Source organism: Lates calcarifer, unplaced genomic scaffold, assembly GCF_001640805.2.
Source record: "Lates calcarifer isolate ASB-BC8 unplaced genomic scaffold, TLL_Latcal_v3 _unitig_2062_quiver_914, whole genome shotgun sequence".
Taxonomy (NCBI): domain Eukaryota; kingdom Metazoa; phylum Chordata; class Actinopteri; family Centropomidae; genus Lates; species Lates calcarifer.
This window is the reverse complement of record NW_026115956.1, coordinates 1-18,757: the sequence shown is the minus strand read 5'-3', so window position 1 is coordinate 18,757 and position 18,757 is coordinate 1. Positions and strand designations below refer to the sequence as shown.

The 18,757-nt window shown below is 39.9% G+C and overlaps 3 protein-coding genes across 4 annotated transcripts; all 3 read right to left on the bottom strand.

Moving 5' to 3' along the window:
- Window positions 1-588: 588 nt before the first annotated feature.
- On the bottom strand, window positions 589-4,380 carry LOC108891948 (membrane-spanning 4-domains subfamily A member 12). 2 transcript variants are annotated; one of them, XM_018689337.2, is made up of 8 exons: window positions 4,219-4,380; window positions 3,223-3,369; window positions 2,808-2,918; window positions 2,667-2,723; window positions 2,324-2,422; window positions 1,477-1,590; window positions 1,019-1,094; window positions 589-933 (listed from the first exon to the last, which is right to left on the bottom strand). In XM_018689337.2, the coding sequence occupies exons 2-8, from the start codon at window positions 3,355-3,357 to the stop codon at window positions 857-859; spliced, it is 669 nt and encodes a 222-aa protein (XP_018544853.1). In that variant the 5' UTR covers window positions 3,358-3,369; window positions 4,219-4,380; the 3' UTR covers window positions 589-856. The 2 variants fall into 2 exon arrangements, with proteins under 2 accessions (XP_018544853.1, XP_018544854.1); XM_018689338.2 differs by lacking the exon at window positions 2,324-2,422.
- A 369-nt stretch (window positions 4,381-4,749) lies between these two features.
- Window positions 4,750-17,950, bottom strand: LOC108891942 (uncharacterized). Its single transcript, XM_051067870.1, has 20 exons — window positions 17,842-17,950; window positions 16,918-17,056; window positions 16,603-16,713; window positions 16,460-16,516; window positions 16,078-16,200; window positions 15,524-15,637; window positions 15,195-15,270; window positions 14,972-15,105; window positions 12,383-12,448; window positions 12,075-12,185; window positions 11,944-12,000; window positions 11,514-11,651; window positions 11,210-11,323; window positions 8,163-8,300; window positions 7,848-7,958; window positions 7,709-7,765; window positions 7,417-7,569; window positions 6,543-6,656; window positions 6,171-6,246; window positions 4,750-6,081 (listed from the first exon to the last, which is right to left on the bottom strand). Exons 2-20 carry the CDS (start codon window positions 17,050-17,052, stop codon window positions 5,954-5,956), a joined length of 2,013 nt encoding a protein of 670 aa, XP_050923827.1. The 5' UTR covers window positions 17,053-17,056; window positions 17,842-17,950; the 3' UTR covers window positions 4,750-5,953.
- LOC108891946 (membrane-spanning 4-domains subfamily A member 4D-like) lies at window positions 10,528-13,484 on the bottom strand. The gene is made up of 8 exons (XM_018689334.2): window positions 13,243-13,484; window positions 12,383-12,560; window positions 12,075-12,185; window positions 11,944-12,000; window positions 11,514-11,651; window positions 11,210-11,323; window positions 10,825-10,900; window positions 10,528-10,739 (listed from the first exon to the last, which is right to left on the bottom strand). The coding sequence occupies exons 2-8, from the start codon at window positions 12,515-12,517 to the stop codon at window positions 10,663-10,665; spliced, it is 708 nt and encodes a 235-aa protein (XP_018544850.1). The 5' UTR covers window positions 12,518-12,560; window positions 13,243-13,484; the 3' UTR covers window positions 10,528-10,662.
- Window positions 17,951-18,757: the final 807 nt, after the last annotated feature.

Below are 18,757 nucleotides of genomic sequence, written 5' to 3'. Positions count from 1 at the left end.
ATGTACTATGACAGAACAAAAATGAGAAAAGCACCACCAGTCACAAGTACTTGTTACTTGTGAAGTAATACCAAAGTGTAGTTTTAATTTGATTCTAACACTGAACTCTTCATGATGAGGATTTATCAATGAGACTGTTTCAATTCCACCAGAGATCAGTAGAGAGCAGCAGCTGGACGTGTGATATGAAATGAAAACCTGCTGTTGACTTCCTTTCACCACATCTCTTCATTGGTCTGCAGCACTGTCTTTGCTCTGTGTCTTTCTGCAAAAGTCAGCTCTGTGTATCTGTCCTCTTCTTTTTATCTGGTATGCTGTGTTTCGACAACAATGTGGACAAAATACACTGTAATTAGGTGTACTCCTTCAAAAAAGGGGACTCATAAGGCCTCAACTAAGATAAGATAAACCAAAATTACAGTTACATTGCATTATGGGATGTGTAGGATCCAGTGTTTCTTGTAACTAAAGTTCTGACTTTTTTTATTTGTTGCAGTTGGATGTAGAGCATGGGGATATCCTTTTAGAAAACTGCAGAGGAGGGGAAATGAGGGGTAAGTGGGAGTGAATAGAGGAAGGGAGGAGATGTTAAGGGAAAATCCATTTTAATGTGAACGTGAACTTTATGGTTGTGCAATGCTGAATTACTGAATCACCCTCTTATGTAAAGCAAGGTTTTACACAAACAGAAATCTCTACCTTCCCTGGATAAAACAAGAAACATCACTGCACTTACAAATTTCAGGTTAGGAGTGACACAGATGACAGATTTTTTTTTAGATTCTCATCTTATATTAGGTTTCAGTCAACATTAAAAGAGCATTTTGATACAGGATAGTCAGTTTGGACAGACTCTTCAGTTGACAGCAGTGGTGTAGGGTGGAGGCTGAGGCAGAGCGGGGTCTCTTGGTTCCTCTGGGTGTTGCTTATTGCCTGAAAAAGAGACAGAGCTTCAGTTTCCTTCTGAACCTAAAGACATTATTCAAATGTACTCAGAACTTTACAAACTCAATCTGACCTGTGTGGAGAGGCACACTGGATGAAGCCTGTGCAGTCACTGGAGCTTCTGCAGTTATAAAAATGTGCAATGGTGCCTACAAGACAAACACATGGGGTGAATCTTACATCCATGATTTCCTGAACTTGTGTCTTTTCCTGCATGCTACTGGCTCCCACTGAAGATGTGAGGATAAACACAGGAAACAATGTGAGGAGAGAGGGACACATGGTTTTAAAGTAAAGACACACCCTTTCCAGATCAATTTCTGGGGCACATTAGATGTATCCACACATTGTTAAATGTTTTACATTGCTGCTGTTTTATTAGTGAAGAAGATCAGTCATTTATCAAAAAATGAAGAAAAAGTCAATTTGGACTTCAGATCACAACATTCAATCTGTAAACAACTAAACTACACTGGACAACAATGCATTTGATATTAGACTGAATTACTCATCAGTCACTGGTTGACTCACCTGTTCACCACAGTTGCAAGTGGCATTGCAGCAAAATACTGCGACGGTGATTGAAACAATGAGCGCCAACAAATTGAAAACAGCAATGACCCCCGAAACCCCCGGGGTCCAACTCTAGCAAAAACAAACACAGTTGTAGTTGTGTCATTCTGGGTCAAATCAGACAGAATTCAGGAAAGTACTAGTAGTAGTAGTGTTCAATTCCAGTATTTTTATCTATGTTTTTGTCCCTTTATGTTTTTTTTTTACATCTTATCTGGGCATTAATATATTTTTTGTCTTCAATCCCACAACATTTGATGAGGCTAGGAATAATACTTGTCAAGATATTGATAACCAAACATGGTTCCCCAGACTGTGTTTTTGAGGCTATAAAAATGAAACAGTAACAAGAGCTGAAAAATGTGAAAACATAGGATCTGAGCACAGCTACTTTACAGGCCTTGGTTTTGGGACCCATTCATGATATAATCATGGTTTGAACTAAATGATGATGCAGTAATGTCTAATGCTAAAGCTGACAGAGTCCAAACATCTGCTAGTTCTTTCTAACAGCTGGATGCTCACTGTAACAGCTGTAGGCTTGCTGTGGGTATTTCCAAACAAAATGTGACACTTTAACAAGAGAAAATGATTCTAAGGAGAAAAACTAACAAGTGAGTTCAGCAGATTGATCTGATGTAACCCTGGACTACATTACAGTAAACATCTAGGACTAGTTAACTACTGATATGCTACTGTTTGTCCTCTGAAGCAGGTTATTAAGTAGAACCACTTCACCTAGATCAAAGATCAATGGACTGACTCATTATATAGCCATATTATTAAATTCTATTAAACTGAATACCCTATATCCGAAAATCCATGCAGTATCCATGAAGTAGATGATGACCGCAACACAGCCAGCAACTGCTGCTATGATATTGAGAACCATAGCAGCGATCACCTAGAAGAGAGACAAGACGTCAGGACACCTGGGCTCAGCTGTGGTCCATTCACATTTAGGGTTTACACCCTGAAAGCACGACGTCTTTGATTGATGCAGGAGTCACTTAGTTTGTAACACTAGTTCAATGGGGCTTTATATCAGTGGTTATCACTTGGCTTTGCATATATTGCCCCACAACATTGTCATGGACCTAGAAGCCCAGAGGTACTGAGAGAGAGGTTTAATAGTAATAGTCGCTAACCCGACAGCGGTTCAGAGATTTCCCAGCAGCCACTGTCAGAGATCCAGCTGCGATGTACTGCAACAGAGACGAACAGAAATATTCAGATTTCAGCTGCTGAAGAACTGTTGTGATCAGAGTCATGAAAGTGATACAACTCACAATCAAAGCTCCCCAGACGAAAAAGCCGCTGAAAACTCCCAGTGTGTTTGCATTAATCGCCATAACGATCCCCAACAGCAGAGTCATCAGGCCGATCATGATCTGAACTGTCTGAGGGGACAAACACAAAACAGAAGAGTTAACATCCAGCTGTTTCCTGGCTACAGACTTTAGAAAGAGTTTCACAATAAAGGTTCAAATGAAAGGTCATAAACATGAGAAAAGAAAATTATTATAAAAATCAAATGTGTGTGTGATAGGCATTAACAGATCGCTGTGAAGATTAGAATAAAATCTGTCACTGAAACTAGTGAACAACCCAAACATTAAATATTATTTTCCACCTTATGTTATCACCCTCAGTTCACACTGTGTGTCCACTGCTCTGTCTCTACACACTGACACTGGCTCTTACCCCAAACGCCATCGGCGAGGCCCTGCTGAACTTCTGGATGCCCACAGGACGCTGGGGTTCACCATCCTGGGGTGTTGGGTGCACATGGGTGACCACCACCACACCTCCCGTTGTAGTAGATACAGATGAAGACATGTTTCAGGCCTCCTGCTCAGTCACATGACAGGTTAATTTGTTAATAACTGAAAATACTGCTTTACCTCACTGAACCGATAAATACTTATGACATATATCCGCTTAGTGAAACTGAATTTGTGAAATTTAGTGAATTCACATGGCGAAAGATCTCTTGGGTGTGTTGAAACTGCGTCATAGCAAAAGGCAAGAGAGGATAGAGAAGAAGCGCGACCATAAATGATAAGACAGTCAATAAATAAACATATGGTGCTCTGCTTCTAGTTATAAAGTTTAGTCGCAAATCTTTAAAAAAAAAAAAAGGTCTGAAATGTGATTAAATGGTGGCAGTGGTTTATATAAACATGTGAGCCGAGCCCCCTGCTTCGACATACTGAAAACTGAGATCGCTCAGCTCGAAATAACACACACGTCCATATAAACTAGACTGTTGCGTTTGTGTCTTTTCAGGAAATACTTCCCAGAAAAACTGTGTCAAAGACTTTCACCTTCAGATGATATCTTTCAGCATAAACATCCTACTGATCAGCTTCATGTGAAATGCCATGCTCAATGACGGTGACAAACTCAATTTACTTTTGAAAAGTCAAACTACTTTTCCCCTTTAATTGCGCAAAACAAGAAAAGCAGTGTAAACCATACACAAGACATACAACTATAAGTATATATAATACTAATTACTAATACTAATACTAATAATATATATATGCATACGTATATATATAATAACAATTTGCAAACACAGTAAACTATCAAGTAACTATCAAACCAGCACTTATATGCAACACTAGTCCTTGAAGGTATACTGGATGTAAAATTGAATCATGTATGAATAATAAAATAAAATAAATGCAGACTTACCCTGTTTTACAAGAAAAGTGTTGTTGCTCCTTAATGTACCTCGGTGAGGGTAGTATCAAGTTGGATATTCCACAGAGATCCAGTGATGCCTTTTCCGTTAGTTTCAGTTTTATATGGCTGACTGTAGAGGGGGCGGTTTACTGTCCTCCAAACCCACACTCCTAACCACAGCGGTTTCACTTAGGGACCATCAAGAAATTACCATTTAACCAATGTTATTTCTCCTTCCTACGTCTTTGCCCATATTACTAGAACTTACACTAAAAGCAGTATACTAAATAATATCCTCAATTATTCCCACACTAGATAAATTAGGGCCTTATTGTATTTTAGTACGGTTTCTATTTTATATGTTTTTTTAAATGGCAAACTGACTCCAATTGAATTGTATTACTACACTGGAAAAGTATGACAGAAGTTCAGCACATTTTAAAGATACAGGTTATTTGCATGTCATGACATTAATGCTGGATCCCTCAGAAATACTTTCTGCATTGATGTACTGTGGCAGAACAAAAAAGAAAAAGACGCTACCAGTCAGAAATCTGTTTAATCTGTTTTATACATCAATTGTTGCCATGATTTCTTTTGACTTAACTGATACATCTTAGAAACAGATTTTGTTTGTAAGAAACCGTTCGTGTAAAAAACTGAAGAAAATTACTGTGATCTTTCTAACTTATCCATTTGTCGATGTCTTTTTACATTCCAGAAATAGCAGAAAATAGAAAAATAGCAGCCCACTAATTTTTTTATAAAAGCATCAGCAGTGGAAAAACTCTGCTTATAACTACAGCATCACCTGACAATGGTATGATTTTACAAAAAAACTAAACAAAACATAAAATATAGATAAGGATGAGGATTATGTTGAAGACTGCAGTTTACTTGAATCACCCAATGCAAAGTTGAAAAGTTTATCAACTACTTGTGTTCTGGATTTCATTGTGAGAAACGATTACATTTATTGACGAGGAATAGTCAAATATTTGACATTCAACCGCTACAGCTTGATTATCAAATGCCAGCAGCCCACTCTCTACTGAACCACTGTGTTAAGGAACTGAAGTTTAGTTTTAATTTGCTTTTAACACCCAACTTGATTAATCAGTGATAACTTTGAGAAAGACTGTTTAACTTCGACCAGCGACCAGTAGAGAGCAGCAGGTAAACATGTGATATGAAGTGAAAACCTGCTGCTGGAGCTGACTTCCTTTCACCACATCTCTTCATTGGTCTTCAGCACTGTCTTTGCTCTGTTTATCAGTCCTTGTCTTTATATTTGGTACGCTATATTGCCAAAAGTATGTGGATAGAATACACTGTACTTAGGTATACTTTTTCAATAATGGGGGCTCTTAAGGCTACAACTAAGGTAAGATAATCCTCAGAGGGAAAATGTAGGTATTGCAAGAAAGACAGGATCAAGCACACACAACTAATTAAGTGAAAAGTAGGAAATAAATAACCTGAAGTGTATCAGATAAAAAAAAAAGAATAAAAAGGCAAGCAGTGTCATGCAGTTCCTGTGACCAGTGTTGCACTTAGTACTGTCTCAAGTGATCATAGTGGTGTGTTTAAAGCAAAATCAGCAAAGTATAGTGGGCCTACATATAAGAGTAATATTATACCATCCGTTATAACAGGATACACAAGAATGGTATATAATATTATAAAACACCTGCTTGTTCTTTGCCTCCAGTCGTTTGGCATTTTTAGGTTCTTGTAGTAGGTTTCAGTCAATGTTAAAAGAGCATTTTGATACAGGATGGTCAGTTTGGACAGACTCTTCAGTTGACGACAGCGGTGTAGGGTGGAGGCGGAGCCAGAGTGGGGTCTCTTGATTCCTCTGGGTGTGGCTGTCTGTCTGCAAAACAGAGGGAGCTACAGTTTCCTTCTGTACTTAAAGATGGTATTCACATGTACTCATGACTTTACAGACTTAATCTGACCTGTGTAGAGAGGTGCACTGGGTGGAGCCTGTGAAGTCACGGAAGTATCTGCAGTTACAAGAACATACGATGGTGCCTACAAGACAAACACACAGGGTCAGTCTTGGCTACTTGCTCCCACTGAAGATGTGAGGATAAACACAGATGTAAGGAGACAACGTTGTCCTTTCTGGATCAATTTCCAAGTCACATGAGTATTGGGATGTACCCACACATTTTTAAGTGCTTCACTATGCTGCTGTTCTATTAGTGATGAAAACCAGCCATTTGGACTTTAGATCACAACATTTAGTCTGTACACAACTAAACTACACTGGAAAAAAATGTATTGCTTATTAGACTGAATTACTCATCAGTCACTGGTTGACTCACCTGTTCACCACAGTTGCAAGTAGCGCTGCAGCAAAATGCTGCGACGGTGATTGAAACAATGAGCGCCAACAAATGGAAAACAACAAAGACCCCTGAAAACCCATGGGTCCGACTCTGGCAAAAACAAACACAGTTGTAGTTTCAACATTCATACAAATCAGACAGAATTCAGTAGAATACTTGCAGCACTGTCGCACAGTTTGTTCAAAGTTTGTCTCTATAATGTAGGTGGGGTGGGTCTACTTGAGAGTGGTAAGTAACCTGCTTCAAAGCACAGACCGGTTGATATCTGTAAATAACTAGTCCTGGATGCTTACTATAATGCAGTCCCAAGTTACTCCAGATCAATCTGCTGAACTCACTTGTTTGTTCTTCTCCTCAGATCCTTTTGTCCTGTTTAAGTGTCACAACAAGCCTACAGCTGCAGCTGTTATAGTGAGCATCCAGCGGGGACTATGTTAGAAAGAAGTAGCAGATGTTTGGACTCTGTAATCTTTAACCTTAGTCATTATTGCATCACCATTTATCATGAATAGATCCCAAAACTAAGGCCTATAAAATATTTGTTTTTAAATATTTTTGGCCCTTGATATTTTTAATTTTTAACACTTTCAAAGGATTTGAGGAACAAAACAAATAATTGACTTCAGCTGACTGATCTGGTGTAACCCTGGGCCGTGTTATAGTCAGCATCCAGGACTAGTTAACTACTGATATGAACCTGTTTGTCCTTTGAAGCAGGTTACTTACCACTCTCAAGTAGACTCACCTCACCTAGTTGCTAAGCTGTCAGGGGACAGTTACTAAGTGAAAGATCGATGGATCAACTAACTGTTGTTAAGTTCTAGTTGAGAACAACTATCAAACTGAATACCTTATATGTGTAGCAGGAATTATGCCAGGAATAATCATGGTTATAGTCATAGCATGGGAAATAAAGAATCCCTGAAGCATCCAGAGAGTAGAGGATGGTCGCAATACAGGCAGCAACTGCTGCTATGACACAGAGAACCAGAGCGGCGATCACCTAGAAGAGAGACGAGACTCAGCTGAGGCTCAATATCAGTAGTTATCAGTTGGCTTTGCTCTAATTGCCCCACACCACCATCATGAACCTAGAAGATCAGAGGTACTGAGAGAAAGGTTTAATAGTAATAGTCACTAACCCGACAGCGGTTCAGAGATTTCCCAGCAGCCACTGTCAGAGATCCAGCTGCGATGTACTGCAACAGAGACAAACAAAAATATTCTTTGGATATAGATTTCAGATGCTGTGATCAGAGTCATGAAAGTGATACAACTCACAATCAAAGCTCCCCAGACGAAAAAGCCGCTGAAAACTCCCAGTGTGTTTGCATTAATCGCCATAACGATCCCAAACAGCAGAGTCATCAGGCCGATGATGATCTGAATTGTCTGAAGGGAAAAACACAAAACAGAAGAGTTAACATCCAGCTGTTTCCTGGCTACAGACTTTAGAAAGAGTTTCACAAATAAAATCTGTCACTGGAGCAACACAAACATTAAATGTTTTTTTTCCTGTATCCACCTTATGTTATCACCCTCAGTTCACACTGTGTGTCCACTGCTCTGTCTCCACACACTGATTCTGGCTCTTACCCCAAGCGCCATCGGCCGGCCCTTGCTGAACTTCTGGATGCCCACAGGATGTGTGGGTTCAGCACTCTGAGGCGTTGGGTGTACATGGGTGACCACCACCACACCTCCCGTCGTAGATGATACAGATGAAGACATGTTTCAGGTAAAATGATTCTCTGCTCCTCTGAACCACAGCTTCCTGTTCAGTCAGATGACAGGTTAATTAGTTAACAACTGATCAGAGAAACAAATACTAACAGTTTCCTGCTCTGACATACTGACTGTTTATACTGAGAAGTAAAAAAATAGAGTTTTAGGTACTTCATCTTCACGTGAAGTTCAACTTCATCGTAACATCAAGATGTTTCTGTCATTTTAATAGTCCTCCTCACACTCATATAAGCCCAAAATTAATGAAAGCTGTCTGTGCGGAGTCTGACTTGTTAACTTACTTTCTCATGAATAATGTGTAGATTCTATTAATCGTTACTTTCCGTGACAAGCCAGCCACTCCTAGCGATTAGTTACAGCTGCAGAAGCAGGAAGACAGAGGAAATGAGGAAGGACTGATACTGGCTGATGTGTCTTTATGTCAGAACTGATTTGTATTTTAAATACAACTCAATACTGTTCCTATCCATGGGTCCACAACAGAGCTTCTAACAAACGGAGGGAGAGTTTATCACACTAAATGATTACATTTTTACAATTAAAGTTGAAAAAAGATTATTTTATTCACGCCATGTTGAACTTCCCATGATTATAACTAAACATTTCAGTCTGACATTACAGTAACTTTTATCACATATTCAGAATATTTGTTTGCCATCAGAAAAAAAGAGCAAAAATACGTATTCAGCAAGGAACTTCAAAATAACTCCTGTACTTATTTACAGTATATCCTCAGCATCACTTTATTAATTGGAAATCATTTCTAGTTATATGATTTTTGGAAGTCGCTGTAACTGAATTGAGCTGCAGCCTTTCTTCTCTTCATATTACGAACTTTATTAATGGTTCAGACAACGTCGCTTGTATCAACTCTTTCACATGAAATCCTGTGTTGACTCACCGAGTTGATAAACACCGTCGTAAGACCTTAAGGAGACAGCGGATTTTAGGTCTGGTAAAACCAGATAACTTGATAAGGACAGAGGGTAGAAAAGCAGCGCGACTAAATATGACGACATGGAAAATAAACATATGGTGGTCGGTGCTGGTCGATACAACACTGGACCCGAGTCGTGGATCACATTTACAAGTCGTACTTCTGCTCTCACTTGTCAAGTTTAGTCGCACCGTCTCCTAAAATGGTCGCAAAATGCGGTTAAAAGGTGGCAACGGTTTATATAATTCTGAGTCAAGCAATGAATATGTGGATATGTTTCGACATGCTGAAAACTTATAGTACTCAGCTTGCTATGACACATTTCCGCTCATATTACTGGATCATTGTGTGTGCCTTTCCTGGAAATACTTCCCAGAAAAACTGCCGAGGACTTTCAGCAGAAACATCTGACAAACATCAGTGCTCATAAGTTTATGTGAGCATTTATTATCATTTATTTATCATTTATCATTTATTATTCAGCAACAGTAATAAACTTTACTTTTGAATACTCAAACTACTTTTACCCTTCATTGCGCAACAAAAGCAGTGTACGGCCTAACACAAGACATACAACTATATGTATTACTAAAAATATACATATGTATCTATATAAATAACAACGCTACCTTCGCTTTTTAAATGAATGTAACAGAATAAAAACCTACCCTGCTTTACACGAACGGTGCTGTTGCTCCTTAATTTACCGCGCTGTAGGCGGAATTTGGTTGTGTATTCCAGAGATCCAACGAGGTCTTTAACTTAAGTTTCACTTTTACATGTTTGGGTATAGGAGGTTTACTCTCCTCCAATCCCACACCCCTAAAGCACAGCGGTTTCACTTAGGGACCATCAACAATTTACCATTTAGCCAATGTTATTTTCAGTACCTTCCTGCTACCTCGCCAGTATTACTGTGTGACACACCCGTTTTGATTGCTAATATTAATTTCTTTCATATAAATTTTTGAATATTTTAATTTGAAGATAAACGCAGGGTTTTTTCAGTATCTTCCATATCATGTCAAGTAGTGGTTCAACTGTGTTTTAGCACGCTTTCTATCTTCTATGAATATTTCTAAGGGAAAAAAAAAAGTTCAGTAATATGTGTAGTGTGTGGATATGTGAAAAAGCATAAGTGTAAAGAAAAACATATCACCCAAATTCCAAACCAACCAAGTAACCTGAAGAGGAGAGAGGCACTGACTGCTCAAGAACATAAATGAGCAATCACTGCAAGCCAGGTGTCAGCCAACACATACACAGATATACACACAATCACGTGTCTTATGTCACATTTTACAAATGTCAGGTTATGAATGACACATTGAATTTAGATTCTCATCTTATATTAGGTTCCAGTCAACATTAAAAGAGCATTTTGATACAGGATGGTCAGTTTGGACAGACTCTTCAGTTGACGACAGTGGTGTAGGGTGGAGGCGGAGCCAGAGTGGGGTCTCTTGATTCCTCTGGGTGTAGATGTTGGTCTGCAAAACAGAGGGAGCTACAGTTTCCTTCTGTACTTAAAGATGGTATTCACATGTACTCATGACTTTACAGATTTAATCTGACCTGTGTAGAGAGGTGCACTGGGTGGAGCCTGTGAAGTCACGGAAGTATTTGTAGTTACAAGAACGTACGATGATTCCTACAAGACAAACACACAGGGTGAAGCTTGGTTAACTGCATTCATCTTTTCCTAAACTTGCGTCTTTTCCTGCATGCTACTGGCTCCCACTGAAGACGTGAGGAGAAACACAGGAAACAATGTGAAGAGAGACGGACACATGGTTTTAAAGTTATGAGGTGCCTTTTCAGGATCAGTTTCCAGGTCACATGAGATGTACCCACACATTTTTAAAGGGCCCTCAGATCACAACTCACAACATTCAGTTTGTGCACAACTAAGCTATTACACAACTGAACATAATTACTCTTTAGTCACTGGTTGACTCACCTGTTCACCGCAGTTGCAAGTGGCGTTGCAGCAAAATGCTGCGACGGTGATTGAAACAATGAGCGCCAACAAATGGAAAACAGCCAAGACCCCCGAAACCCCCTTGCTTAGAGTCTGGCAACAACAAACACAGTTGTAGTTGTGTCATTCTGTGTCAGATCAGACAAAATTCAGGAAAGTAGTTGCAGCACTGTCTCAGAGTTTGTCTATATAATGTCTGGGTCCCACAACTAAGGATCGACTGACTCATTATTTATAGCAAAGTTGTTTAGTTCTGGTTGTGAACAACTATCAAGCTGAATACCTGTGATGAGTGGCAACTCCTGGAACCATAGCTATAGTGATAGCATGGCATCCAAATAACAGCATCCAGAGAGTAGAGGATGACCGCAGCACAGCCAGCAACTGCTGCAATGACACTAAAAACCAGAGCGGCGATCACCTAGAAGAGAGACGAGACGTCAGGACACCTGGACTCAGCTGTGGTTCAGCTGTTTACATTTGGGATTTACAGCCAGAAAACAGGGTGCCCTTAATGAATTTGGTGAAATGATAGAGGTGTATTTCACAATTCTCTGATTGATGCAGGAGTCACTTAGTTTGTAACACTAGTTCAATGGGGCTTTATATCAGTGGTTACCACTTGGCTTTTCACATATTGCCCCACAACACCATCATGACCCTAGAAGCCCAGAGGTATTAAAAAAAAAGGTTTAATAGTAATAGTCACTAACCCGACAGCGGTTCAGAGATTTCCCAGCAGCCACTGTCAGAGATCCAGCTGTGATGTACTGCAACAGAAATATTCAGATTTCAGCTGCTGAAGAACTGTTGTGATCAGAGTCATGAAAGTGATACAACTCACAATCAAAGCTCCCCAGACGAAAAAGCCGCTGAAAACTCCCAGTGTGTCTGCATTAATCGCCATAACGATCCCCAACAGCAGAATCATCAGGCCGATCATGATCTGAACTGTCTGAGGGGACAAAACAGAAGAGTTAACATCCAGCTGTTTCCTGGCTACAGACTTTAGAAAGAGTTTCACAAATAAAATCTGTCACTGGAGCAACACAAACATTAAATGTTTTTTTCCTGTATCCACCTTATGTTATCACCCTCAGTTCACACTGTGTGTCCACTGCTCTGTCTCCACACACTGATTCTGGCTCTTACCCCAAGCGCCATCGGCCGGCCCTTGCTGAACTTCTGGATGCCCACAGGATGTGTGGGTTCAGCACTCTGAGGCGTTGGGTGTACATGGGTGACCACCACCACACCTCCCGTCGTAGATGATACAGATGAAGACATGTTTCAGGTAAAATGATTCTCTGCTCCTCTGAACCACAGCTTCCTGTTCAGTCAGATGACAGGTTAATTAGTTAACAACTGATCAGAGAAACAAATACTAACAGTTTCCTGCTCTGACATACTGACTGTTTATACTGAGAAGTAAAAAAATAGAGTTTTAGGTACTTCATCTTCACGTGAAGTTCAACTTCATCGTAACATCAAGATGTTTCTGTCATTTTAATAGTCCTCCTCACACTCATATAAGCCCAAAATTAATGAAAGCTGTCTGTGCGGAGTCTGACTTGTTAACTTACTTTCTCATGAATAATGTGTAGATTCTATTAATCGTTACTTTCCGTGACAAGCCAGCCACTCCTAGCGATTAGTTACAGCTGCAGAAGCAGGAAGACAGACACATTTCCGCTTATATTACTGGATCATTGTGTGTGCCTTTCTTGGAAATCCTTCCCAAAAAACTGCCGAGGACTTTCAGCAGAAACATCTGACAAACATCAGTGCTCATAAGTTTATGTGAACTGTGATATTCAGCAACAGTAATAAACTTTATTTACTTTCGAATACTCTCGTAATACTCGAATTACCCTTCATTGCGCAACAAAAGCAGTGTACGGCCTAACATAAGACATACAACTATATGTATTACTAAAAATATACATATGTATCTATATAAATAACAACGCTACCTTCGCTTTTTAAATGAATGTAACAGAATAAAAACCTACCCTGCTTTACACGAACGGTGCTGTTGCTCCTTAATTTACCGCGCTGTAGGCGGAATTTGGTTGTGTATTCCAGAGATCCAACGAGGTCTTTAACTTAAGTTTCACTTTTACATGTTTGGGTGTAGGAGGTTTACCAGGGCCGGTTGTAGGCAGGCATATATGAGGGGGCAGTCAGAAATGTGAAGGGGGCATCATATGTACACATCATGCTCCAGCACTTTTTTCCCCCTGTGCTTATAGTAACATGTTGTCTTCATTGAATTGCGTTGTTAGCTATGTGTCCAACCCCAACCTAGAGAAGTGGATTGCACTTAGTCAGGCCTCTACCATCCTAGCTGCTGTCTCTGTACTAGCAGGAGCATCATTGCTACTACTGTTAGCACAGGCAGGAGCAGCACTACACTTTTTAAAAGCTCTGAAAAACGGATGCATTACACAGCATTAACTTGCTCTTTGGGAGCTGCAGGAATCTGGAGTGGAAAATAAGTAAGCTGACTTTGTAAAAACTGCTGTGATTAAATGAAACAAAGCAGTGCAGAACTACAGCCGTGGGCGGGGCTTTACGTAGGGGTCTGTCAAACACCGGTCACTTGTCTTCAGTCTGTCACACGCAGCGGACGTGGACTCATCTCTGTGCTTGTTGTGACTGAGAAAACGCAGCAGCTTCTTCAGAGTCTTCCCGCTCCGTGGCCGCGCTGAAACCTGACACCACACTGTCCGGCTACGTCTTGGCTCATTTGCATGCTAACAGTGATTGGATTTTTACTGAGCACTGAGGGGAGGAGTGTGTGTGTGCGCTGACCAGCCTGTGAATACACACACAGCGGAGGGACAGAGAGATGAGAAGAAGCTGATACTATGTCGTCGTGTCCCTTTTCGGCGTTTTTTTTCCGCTACTGCAGATAATTTTGTCAACTTGTAATGTATTAATTTTGTGAGTATAGTAAAAATGTGCTTTCTCAACTTCTAAAATTTTGATTTGAGGGTTCAAGACATTTATTTGAGGGGGCGCTGCCCCCTCTTGCCCCTGCGTCGAGCCGGCCTCGAGGTTTACTCTCCTCCAATCCCACACCCATAAAGCATAGAGATTTCACTTAGGGACCATCAACAATTTACCATTTAACCAATGTTATTTTCAGTACCTTCCTGCTACCTCGCCAGTATTACTGTGTGACACACCCGTTTTGATTGCTAATATTAATTTCTTTCAAATAAATCTTTGAATATTTTAATTTGAAGATAAACGCAGGGTTTTTTTTTCAGTATCTTCCATATCAAGTAGTGGTTCAACTGTGTTTTAGCACGCTTTCTATCTTCTATGAATATTTCTAAGGGAAAAAAAAGTTTTTAGGTTTTATTACCCACTGACTCCAACTGAATCATACTGCAACACTTAAAAAATGAGACATAGCACCTACACTCATAGGTGCTGTAGTCCAGTTGAGTCACAGTAGAGTACACACATCTTGTCATAAACTTTATATTAATCGCTCCTCTTTCACTAAGTGTCTGAAGTGAAACTGTTGATCAAATAACTGCAGCCCACTCTCTACTGAGCCACTGTGTTGAGGAACTGAAGTGTAGTTATAACTGATATTAATAAGTTGATACATGCACTAGAGCATTTATCTCCTCACATACACAGATATACACACAATCACGTCTGATGTCACATTTTACAAATGTCAGGTTATGAATGACACATTGAATTTAGATTCTCATCTTATATTAGGTTCCAGTCAACATTAAAAGAGCATTTTGATACAGGATGGTCAGTTTGGACAGACTCTTCAGTTGATGACAGTGGTGTAGGCTGGAGGCGGAGCCAGAGTGGGGTCTCTTGATTCCTCTGGGTGTGGCTGTCTGTCTGCAAAACAGAGGGAGCTACAGTTTCCTTCTGTACTTAAAGATGGTATTCACATGTACTCATGACTTTACAGACTTAATCTGACCTGTGTAGAGAGGTGCACTGGGTGGAGCCTGTGAAGTCATGGAATTATTTGTAGTTACAAGAACATACGATGATTCCTACAAGACAAACACACAGTCAATCTTTGCATCCATGTTTTCCTCAGCTTCTGTCTTTTCCTACATGCTGCTTGCTCCCACTGAAGACTTGAAGATAAACACAGTGGCTCTTTTATCAATGATGAAGACCACTCATTTATTTCAAAAAGAAATAATTAAGTGTATTTGAACTTCAGATCACGAATCACAACATTCAGTCTGTACGCAACTTAACTATTAAACTGAATTGCTCATCAGTCACTGGTTGACTCACCTGCTCACTGGAGTTACAAATAGCACAGCAGCAAAATGCTGCAACGGTGATTGAAACAATGAGCGCCAACAAATGGAAAGCAGCCAAGACCCCCGAAACCCCCTTGCTCAGAGTCTGCCAAAAACAAACAGTTGTAGTTGTGTCATTCTGTGTCTAATTAGACAGAATTCAGGAGAGATGTTGCAGCACTGTCTCAGTGTTTGTTCAAAGTTTGTCTATGTAATATTTGGATCCCAAAAGTAAGGCCTGTGAAATAATGTGTTTATATGTTTTTGGCCACAATATTTTTTAATTTTTACACTCCTAAAAATACCGTATTGTGGCATTAGCATTTGGGCATTAATATCTTGATAGGTACCGTTCCTAGTCTCATCAAACCATGTAGGATGGAAGAAAAACATGTTCTTAGAATGACTGAATCTTTTAACGTTTGTATTGTATGTGTGCTGATTGTCAATACCACCTTAGATTTGGAAAAAAGTGCTAAATTCCTAAACAAGTGTGATTGTACAGTATTTGTGCATTAAGTTCTATTAAACTGTTAAACTGAATACCAGAAATCTGATGCAGTCAACACATTGCAAATCAAGAACTACTGCAGCATCCACAGAGTAGAGGAGGATCGCAATACAGGCAGCAACTGCTGCAATGACACTTAGAACCATAGCAGCGATCACCTAGAAGAGAGACGAGACGTCAGGACACCTGGACTCAGCTGTGGTCCATTCACATTTTGAGATTTATTCATACCCTGAAAGCAGGACTTCTTTTACAGATTTTGGTGAAATGATAGAGGTGTATTTCACAACTCTCTGATTGACGTAGGAGTCACTTAGTTTGTAACACTAGTTCAGTGGGGCTTTATTGAACTAGAACCTAGCAGCCCAAAGGTACTGAGAGAAAGGTTTAATAATAGTATATATAATAGTTACTAACCTGACAGCGGTTCAGAGATTTCCCAGCAGCCACTGTCAGAGATCCAGCTGCTATGTACTGCAACAGAGAAGGACAGAAATATTCAGATTTCAGCTGCTGAAGAACTGTTGTGATCAGAGTCATGAAAATTATATATAACTCACAATCAAAGCTCCCCAGATGAAAAAGCCGCTGAAAACTCCCAGTGTGTCTGCATTAATCGCCATAACGATCCCAAACAGCAGAGTCATCAGGCCGATGATGATCTGAATTGTCTGAAGGGACAAACACAAAACAGAAGAGTTAACATCCAGCTGTTTCCTGGCTACAGACTTTAGAAAGAGTTTCACAAATAAAATCTGTCACTGAAACTAGTGACCAACACAAACATTAAATGTTATTTCCCACCTTATGTTATCACCCTCAGTTCACACTGTGTGTCCACTGCTCTGTCTCCACACACTGACACTGGCTCTTACCCCAAGAATCATTGGTCGGCCTTTGACAAACTTCTGGATGCCCACAGGACGCTGGGGTTCACCATCCTGAGGTGTTGGGTGCACATGGGTGACCACCACCACACCTCCCGTTGTAGTAGATACAGATGAAGACATGTTTCTAGAACAGCAGCAGTAATGTTCACAACAACAAATACTGGAGAGAAATCTAAAATGTCAGTAAAGTAAATAACATAACAATTGTGTCCACAACAGAGCATCATCCTCACATCCTATTAAATACCTTGTACATGGTTCTGACAACGTTGTTTGTAATTATTAACTCTGTTTCTCTTTCACATCAAATCCTGCGCAGTTAATTCTTATGATACAGACAGACAACGGAAAGATATCTGGGATTTGTCGCACCATCTCTACAAATGGTCGCTAAATGCGGTTAAAAGGTGGCAGCGGTTTACATAAACCTGTGAACCGAGCCGTGCGTTTTGACAAGCTGAAAACTGATAGCGTTCAACTGGGAGTGACACATCCCCGCCCATATAATTGGATTATTGCGTCTGTGTATTTTCGGGAAATGCTTCCCAGAGAAACTGCGTCAAAGACTTCCACCTTGAGATGATGTCTTTAAGCATACACATCTTACAAACGGCAACAGTACTGAGAAGCTCATGTGAATTGCCATGTTCAGTGACAAAATGCATTTTCTTTTTTAAATGAAAATTGTAACTACTTTCCTTTGTATTTGCGAAAAAACATCAAAAGGCAGTGAAAAGCCAACAAATAGGATACACATAATACTAATATAACATATATACAATAACAACACACAAACACAAAAGCTGTCCAGTAACCAGCACTTAGATGTTACAATGACCACTTAATCTACACTGAATGTAAACTCACACTGCTTGATGATGATGATTATAATGGTGAATGAAAGCCTACCGTAGTTTACAAGAACAGCGGTGTTGCTCCTAAATTTACGCTGGTGAAGGTGTATTAGGTCGAATGTCGCGATGTCATCTCCTTCAGTTTCATTTTTGTGGGGTTTTACTGTAGGGGGGTGGGGTGTACTCTCCTTTACGCCCACACTCTTAACCATAGCGCTTTTCTCTTAGGGCCCATCAACAAATTACCATTAAACCAATTTCAGTACTTATGTATAAATATATATATGCACACATAGCACGTATTTTTGAAAGACTAGTGGTTTGAAAGAGTGATTTAAAGTAGAGAAACTATCCCTCAGCAAAGGTTAAAGGCTATGACACTACTTAATCCCCACATACATGAATTTTAAGACACTCCCCCTGGCAGGAGGCTGTGGTCCATCAGAACCAAAACATCATGCCACAAGACCAGTTGCTTCCTGTCTGCAACTGGCCTCTTCAACAAGGTCTAAGTCCTACCTTCTGACATGGACTCTTATCCTGACCCTCTCTCCGCCCATACATGTTACATTAACGTAAAGCACATACAATAATGCATTACATTAACTCACATCTCTCTGGACTATCACTATCACCTTCACATATTTGCACTCTTCATTTTATATTTATCTTTCTTGTAAATATTCTATTTATTTTTGCTTTTTACTTTACTTTTTTTTTTTTTTAATCTCTCCTAGTCCATTATCACTGTTTTTGGCACCAGTATACCAAGACAAATACCTTGTATGTGTAAACTTACTTGGCAATTAAATGTCTGATTCTGATACACTGCTGTGGTGGTCATTTACACTTGGCCTCAGGTGACTCCAATGACTCTAACCAAGAGCGCTTATGAATGAAATGACTTCAAGGCCTTAATTATAACCTCACAGAGGTTAAATACCTAGTCCTCCCCATGGCTTATGGCTCTG

Bases quoted from the DNA above. Each gene is read 5' to 3' on its own strand.
- LOC108891948 (XM_018689337.2), bottom strand. From the start codon at position 3,357: ATGTCTTCATCTGTATCTACTACAACGGGAGGTGTGGTGGTGGTCACC. The intron at 2,423-2,666 runs GTTAGCGACTAT...TCTCTCTTCTAG, and splicing joins AATCTCTGAACCGCTGTCGG to GTGATCGCTGCTATGGTTCT. The intron at 934-1,018 runs GTCAGATTGAGT...TCTCTTTTTCAG, and splicing joins CAGTGTGCCTCTCCACACAG to GCAATAAGCAACACCCAGAG.
- LOC108891946 (XM_018689334.2), bottom strand. From the start codon at position 12,517: ATGTCTTCATCTGTATCATCTACGACGGGAGGTGTGGTGGTGGTCACC. The intron at 12,186-12,382 runs GTAAGAGCCAGA...TTGTCCCCTCAG, and splicing joins GCCGGCCGATGGCGCTTGGG to ACAGTTCAGATCATGATCGG. The intron at 10,740-10,824 runs GTCAGATTAAAT...TCTGTTTTGCAG, and splicing joins CAGTGCACCTCTCTACACAG to ACCAACATCTACACCCAGAG.
- LOC108891942 (XM_051067870.1), bottom strand. From the start codon at position 17,052: ATGTCTTCATCTGTATCTACTACAACGGGAGGTGTGGTGGTGGTCACC. The intron at 7,959-8,162 runs GTAAGAGCCAGA...TTTTCCCTTCAG, and splicing joins GCCGGCCGATGGCGCTTGGG to ACAATTCAGATCATCATCGG. The intron at 6,082-6,170 runs GTCAGATTAAGT...TTTTGCAGACAG, and splicing joins CAGTGCACCTCTCTACACAG to ACAGCCACACCCAGAGGAAT.